This window comes from Theropithecus gelada, chromosome 20, assembly GCF_003255815.1.
Source record: "Theropithecus gelada isolate Dixy chromosome 20, Tgel_1.0, whole genome shotgun sequence".
Taxonomy (NCBI): Eukaryota; Metazoa; Chordata; class Mammalia; order Primates; family Cercopithecidae; genus Theropithecus; species Theropithecus gelada.
The window spans coordinates 13,433,313-13,440,240 of NC_037688.1; the positions used below are offsets into that span (position 1 = coordinate 13,433,313).

General features: G+C 47.0%; 1 protein-coding gene across 3 annotated transcripts in view; it reads left to right on the plus strand.

The window, feature by feature from the left end:
* Positions 1 to 6,384, plus strand: part of SLC6A2 (solute carrier family 6 member 2) — a 50,132-nt gene extending 43,748 nt beyond the window's left edge. For 2 of the 3 annotated variants that reach the window (XM_025370526.1, XM_025370527.1), the window contains 3 exons: positions 353 to 520; positions 2,094 to 2,165; positions 2,554 to 4,008. In XM_025370526.1, the coding sequence (XP_025226311.1) occupies positions 353 to 520; positions 2,094 to 2,165; positions 2,554 to 2,577 (264 nt within the window). In that variant the 3' untranslated portion in view covers positions 2,578 to 4,008. Of the gene's footprint in view, positions 1 to 352; positions 521 to 2,093; positions 2,166 to 2,553; positions 4,009 to 5,404 lie in introns of those variants that run through there. The other variant, XM_025370525.1, reaches the window with a different exon arrangement.
* The last annotated feature ends 544 nt before the right edge of the window (positions 6,385 to 6,928 follow it).

A 6,928-nucleotide genomic window follows, 5' to 3' on the forward strand; every position in this document is an offset into this window, starting at 1 on the left:
TAATGTGGCAGACATCCACCTTACTCGGGGGTTCTTGAGCTGGGGCCAGGTTCCTGGGGGCTGTTATGCCTCCTCCAAAGTCACCTTCTGTTCTTCCTCTTTTCTTGCTCCCTGTCATATCTGCCTCCTTTTGATTCTCACTTGCTTCTTGATTCTTTCTCATTTCTCCATATCTTTCTCTCTTTCTCTCCTTCCTTATTTCCTCCCTTTGCTGTGATGCTCACTGCTCTTCATTTCTCTCCCACCTTTCTTCCACTTCCTTCTTTCTTTCCTTTCTTGTCTCTCTCCTGCCCTGTCTTCCTTTCTCTCCCTTCCCTGCCCTCCTTTCTCTCCCTTCCCTGCCCATCTCTAGTTCGTGGTTGTGGTCAGCATCATTAACTTCAAGCCACTCACCTACGACGACTACATCTTCCCGCCCTGGGCCAACTGGGTGGGGTGGGGCATTGCCCTGTCCTCCATGGTCCTGGTGCCCATCTACGTCATCTACAAGTTCCTCAGCACGCAGGGCTCTCTTTGGGAGGTGAGCTCTGGGCCTCCCCAGGGGAATAGGGCGGGAGGTGGCTGAGGGGGACGACGGGAGGACTCTCATTCCTGTTGGGGTGGGGGTAGGGAGACAGAAGGACACAGACACTAGGGTCAGATGGACCCACCTCATTGCCCAGGTTATTTTCCACCATGAGCCTCAGTTTCCACATCTGTATCTTGAGGATAGTATTACCTACCCCGGAAAAAAGGAAGTACTTGGCACAGTGTCTGGCACGCAGGAGGTGTTCAGTACATGTTACTTGGGGGTGAGATCAGCCCTGGAGTTCACTAAGGATTGATTAGACAGACTGCCTGGACCCAGCTCACTCTTGTGTCTCCGTCTAAGCTTTGTCATTTCCCCAGATGTCCCAGCTCTCCCCATCCAAGCACACTGTGATCTGCTCCTTCTGGTTTTCACCTGCCTTTTTCTGGAACCTAATAATCTGATCAGCCTAAACCAGAGATTTCTGAACTATATTTTCTTTCTATGCATTCTGCATATATGTCAATATTTATACATGTGTACATATATATGTACATGTGTGTATATATACATACATATATACATATATACACACACACACATTTATATAAATATTTAGGAAACAGTGCCCTTTATTCTGAAATTATGTCATTCCTGTTTGATTAAAATACCCTTTCTTTCGTAAACTAATAGTGGTAGTCTTTTCCTCATATCCTTACTTTACAAAACAAAGATTTCATTCCTTCATTCCTTTATCCACTCACTTGGAAGGTACTTATTGCTATGCAGATATATGCTGGGCAGTACACGAGGTGCTAGACAAAAATTCCTGACCTTATGGAGTTCACATTCTAACGAAGGGCAGGTAAACAAAATGAGGATGGAAGGCATCTTTGGGAGCTGTGCAGAAACTCAAGGAAGGGAGTACCAGACAGAGAGTCCCCACCCTCATTCTTGGTGATATGTTTCCTGTCTGTGAAATCCCTAAGTCTGGGGACCTCTGTTCCTGGTCATTGGGAGGATCGGTGTTCAGTGACCTCATTCTAGACATGGGAACTGGGACCTGAGTCTTCTATTCTCCACACTTTGGGAGTGGAGAGGCTTCCCGCTATCAGTGATCAATTGTTGGTTCAGAACACATGGCTTGAGACCCCACACGTGCCTCCACTGCAGGAGGGCTTCCCTGATTCCCTGCAGGGCCAGAGGCTTCCTTCCACACTCTCCCTGCCGCACTTTCTCCATTCTGGGTCTAAGACGATGTGTGTATTTGTTCATTGCCAGTCCCTTACATGGGCTGTAAGCTCCCCCAAAGTAGAGACTGCATGGGTCTCCTTCAAGTCTGGATCCACAGGGCCTAGCCCCATGTCTGACCACAGTAGGCAGCTCAAGAAACAGTGGCTGAATGAATGACTCAATGGACCAGCTCCACAAACAAGGCTGGAGGTGTCTTGTACAGACCCCGAATGCTATCCACGTGGGGCTGCAGGGTCAAATAGCAGGTGACCCTCATCTCGGGGTGCAATCAGGCTGCCAGAAAGGTGTCCCTGGGCCAAGCTGAGGCCTCCTCCCCTTCTCTTCCTTTCAGAGACTAGCCTATGGCATCACGCCGGAGAATGAGCACCACCTGGTGGCTCAGAGGGATGTCAGACAGTTCCAGGTGGGTGCAGCCTAAACCTCTGGGGTGGAGATCACAAAGGCGGGCCCTGACTGTTCCCTGCTGTGCACTGCCCAAGGCTGGACCTCACAGCCAGAAAACCCAGAAACCCAGTGTGAGCTGCCCTTTCCCCTTAGAAACATTGGGATGGGGGACAGGGAGGCTCCCTGCGAGCCCGTGGCCTCAGGCTTGCCATGTGACTCTGGGGAGGTTCTGCTGCCCTTTCTGGGCCTCTGTGACAATTAGGGAATCGACCTACATGTTCCCTGAGGTCCGTGAAGGAAGTGGGTATTTTTCTGCCTCCTTTCTGCTTCCTGCTGCCCCCGCCAGCTGGCCCTTGCTCCTGTCGGTCCCCACCATGTCATCAAGTCCTCGCCGTCTTTCTCTGCAGTTGCAACACTGGCTGGCCATCTGAGCCTGCCTGGAGGAGAAGGAGGAACCCCATGCCAATGTCCAGGTCACAGGCATCAGCTTCACTCCTACCCCGGACACCGTCTTGGGATTCCTCCCCTGGAAGCTGTCATTTCTTATCCTCTCTTCTTTTCGCAATTACAAATGATTTCGTGACTGTAGTTTTTGTTCACCTTCTGTGCATCTGGCCTGGGGGCTGTTAGCTCAGAGGAGAGGAGCAAACAGGAAAATGACTTCTGTTCTGTCCCCGTTGTTTTGGGGGAAGTCTTTCCCACTTTGGGATCCTGCCGAAGCTAGGTTCATGGGGTCGGAAACCTCCACCACATTTGCCTAGACTTTGGGCACAGAAGTTCTTAGTCCACTAAATCAGAGAGAGGATGGGCTTTTGATCAGACACCCAAAAACCCCCCAAAATCAAACAAAATCCGGCTGAGTTTAGTGGGGTGGTTAGGGAAGGTACATAGACCCTCCTCTTGCCCACCCTAGACTCCCCTCTCATGCCTGAGCCTCAGCCTGGGAGTTAGATTTATTTGTCCCTAAAATGAAGTCAGTGGATAGATGCTTTGAGGGATTTTGAGTAGAAACATTCATAGTTAATTTTCACTCTGGCCAATCTGAGTTTGATTTGTGTGTTCTGGAACATTCTTCCAGCTTTTGATGGTCAGACGGCCCAGAGCTATGGGAGCCAGGAGGAAGAGGGTAAATGAACCTTAGTGAGCAGGTTCTAGGAGGTACCTACATCAGACAAGCTGGTAGAGGCCACGTGGCAAGCCACATCTACTGAGGCCTCATGCTGCTCTTGCTCTGTAAGACATGGAGCCCAGAAACCCATCTGCACTTGCTGAGATCTGCCTGGGGAAACGGGGACAGGGACCAAGTGAGGCCACATGTGTGTCTTCACCGTGCTCTCCTCACAAGGCCAGGTGGGTGCCCAAAGGGAGCCTGACAGGCTGTCGTGTTAATTTATTGTTCGTGGACACCTGCACAGCCTCCCTCTGGGAATCCCACCTGGAGTGGACCAGGGGTCTTGAGAAATGGAGAGTTGGCTGCAAAAACTCTCATGCACTAGATGTGGCACCTTGATGGGTAGGGCGAGACAAGCAGCCCAGAAATACTCTCTCAAGTGGAGGGGAGAATATTGAGAGTGGATGGGACAGGTTGATGGTTTCAGAGAATTTCTAAGTTTCTACTTGGATCTACTTCTGATACAAACTTGCACTTGGTGCCCTCTGGTGGTGGTGGTGGTGGTGGTTACTTTTAGTTCAGTAAGAGAAATGATTCCTGGTTTGCTAAATTGGTGGCATCTTTGGGAGGGGTTTCTGTTTATCGTTAGAGTCTCTTACGCCCTTGTTGGAGGGATTCTTATTCTGACTGTGGGAGCTTCTGTTGCAGGATCTTGGGAAAAAATAAAGAAGCCGCTGCACTCACACGTCAAGAAGGTGCTTTGCCTCAAACTGGGGTGTCATTGAGCCTGGTGGATCCTGCATGAAGAGGGTTATGAGGGGACCAAGGTGGGGCAGGAAGATGGTTTTGTCTCCCAGGGTTCTGAGGTTTCCTTGCTGGGTCAGGGTCCTCAGGTCATTCTCTGGAGAAAAGAGGGAAAATGGGGAGACTTTGAATCTTTCCATATAAAAAGGTCAGCAGAATGCCTGAGACAGCCCAGGTGGCAGGTGTCTTGGAGCCCTGTGAACAGTGAGGCTGAAGAATGGAGGAGAACAATCAGGTCGGGTTCTGGGTCCCATTAGTGACTTTGAATCCTCCCATAAAAGGTAACTTCTTCCTAGGTGTTACCATTTTTCTTTTCCTTTTTTTTTTTTTTTTGTACTAAAGCACTTTTATGCACATTACCTGCCATCTGCCCAGTGAGGACTGCAGGGCTATAGCTTCTGTCTCCCCATTTCCCAGGTGAAAAAACCAAGACCCAGAATTTTAGTCAGTCTTGCTCAAGGTTTCTTAGCAACTAAGAGATCCAGTTGGACCTTCAGTTCACATCCCCTGACTCTCAGCCCAGATTATTTTGAAATTCCCTGCACAATATGGTTCACCCAACCCAGGGCTGTCATTTGTAAAAACTCATTCAAACGGCAAAGGAAAATTTCTTAGCAAAAGAACAATGTGTTGGAGGTTGGGAAGAAGGGAGAGAATGCCATTTATTTTCCTCTAGCTGGTTTCCAGAGAGGAAATTATTTAGCTGCTCTCTTTTGATGACAGTAATCACTCTTTGGAACAGTTGGATGTGAAAAGCTGAGTCTTCTTGTCTGAAATGAGAGCAAAAGCCTTGTGCATTAGAGCAGGGGCATGCTTCCGAGACAGCCTGCCATTTCCTCTTTGCCATCTGCATGTGGCCCCTTCTGCCTCCAGACATTTGTCCCGGCATAAATCGGGGATGTGGTGCTAGCGGAACCAACACCAAACCAGCGCAGTGGTTCTGCCTTGTGGCGGAAGTTGGCTCCTGAATCTGGGGTGGGAACTTGGCTCCAAGCCTGGGTCCCCTGGGAGCGTGGGAGTACCCAGAAAGCCCTTGGAAGTTCTCGGGGAGGTGCTCGGAGACCATTTGGGTTTACCTTTGCACCCACATGTAATGGAGAGAGAGTATGTGCTTTATGTTAAGTCATCTTTGACTTCCTTTGTGCAGCTTGTTTTTAATAGCAGAGGTCACCCGGGACAAGGGTGCTGTGTACTGTATATGACACTTGACACTTTTGATATTTTGTCAGGTTTTTAAAGAATTATTGTTTTTCATGAAATGTAAAATATTAGTTTGAGAACATCACATTTACATCTACTCAATGTCTAGTTATTTAGCACCCACCTTTTAGCCTTCATTCTAGATGAAAACGAGACAAGGGAGAAGGAGAGCTACCAACTCTTGCCAGATATCCTGCTGAACAGAAATCCCTGAAGCTGCCTTAATTCTCAAAGGGAGTTACCACTGAGATGGGAGCCAGTTCCTGCTATATGATCTGTTTTCCAGCCTTGCTAATGTGAGACTGAAGCATTCTTACCAAAGAAATCGTTTCTTAGTAAAGAAGCCCATTGAACTCACTTCATTTGTTTATTTCCTTCGAAAGCCACAGAAGAGAGAAAAACAGAGAAGGTGTGTGGTGCGGTGGAAAAAGCACAGCATAGAGTTTTACAGACTTGGGTCTGCAGCTGACTAGTTGAGTGGCCTGGGGATAGTGGCTTCATCTTTTGGGACTTCAAGATTCTCTGTCTTTAAAATCAGGGGTTATATCAGATCATGAAAGTTCCCATTCCATTAAAGAAAGCCCTGCATGTCTCATAATGATGCTCTCCTGTTAAATTTACAATGAAGGAAGCACATCACTTAACCGTAAGAATTTTCCAAACTGAACCGGTGACCGATGATCTCTCTATCAGAGAAATGTCAGATTTCTAGCCTCCAGAACTTTGATTTTTCTGGACATTCAATAGTTTCTCTTTCTCAGATATTTTTCAGCTGATGCCAGAAACACTTGGTATTTGTTTTTAATCCAACCCTTCTGTTTTGAGGCATTGGAGGGTAACACATTGTCGTACCCTGTGAGTCCCAGGATCCACAGCTCTGCTGTGGTCTCAGAAGCCACTGAAACATTGGTGAATGTGAAGTCACTTTGGGGTGCCTGCCCTCATCCCTCTGTCTCTCTGCTTCTGTGTAAATAAAGACTGTTTCAATTGTGTCCTCTCTGTGTCATGGACTGTTCCAATGTCATGCAGATTTCTGTGTCTGATTTGGATTTATTTTAAAAGTTGTTCTCTTCATGGAAATATAAGTGTCCAGAATAATAAAGAATATTTCCTGGGCTGTGTATCTGGTAGTAGAGTTCTGAATGCTTTCTTCTATGGAGGTGGAATGCTACAAATTGTGTAAGGGAGGTGGGTGAGTCTATGATCAACTTCCTACTAGTAAAGAAGAGCGTCTGGTCATAGTGACCCATCTTTTCATCAAATAACTCTTTTTATAACCTATGGAAAAGGAGATTGGAAGGGGTTAAATCTGTAATCTTAGCTTTGAGATTAACATGTATTTTTAAATAAAAAGAGCTCACCAAGTGATACCAGGTTTAGATCAGTTTAGTTTTTATTTCTAAGGCTGAGTTTCGAGGGACTCAGAACCTCCTGTTGGATTGAATTAAATACAAAATTTGGTGCATGTGTGAATTTTTCTGGGGAGAAGGATACATTCACATTTAGACCCTTAGAAGATCTAAGTCTTTGTCTGGGGAAGATGTAAACTGAGTATTGTCATTGTTTGGGGAAGATGTGAACTTACAGGTAATTATTTTTAATGCAAGCCAGCAAGTAGATAGTGATACCAATATAAAATAGGTGTTGTCAAATAATTGTTCAGTCAA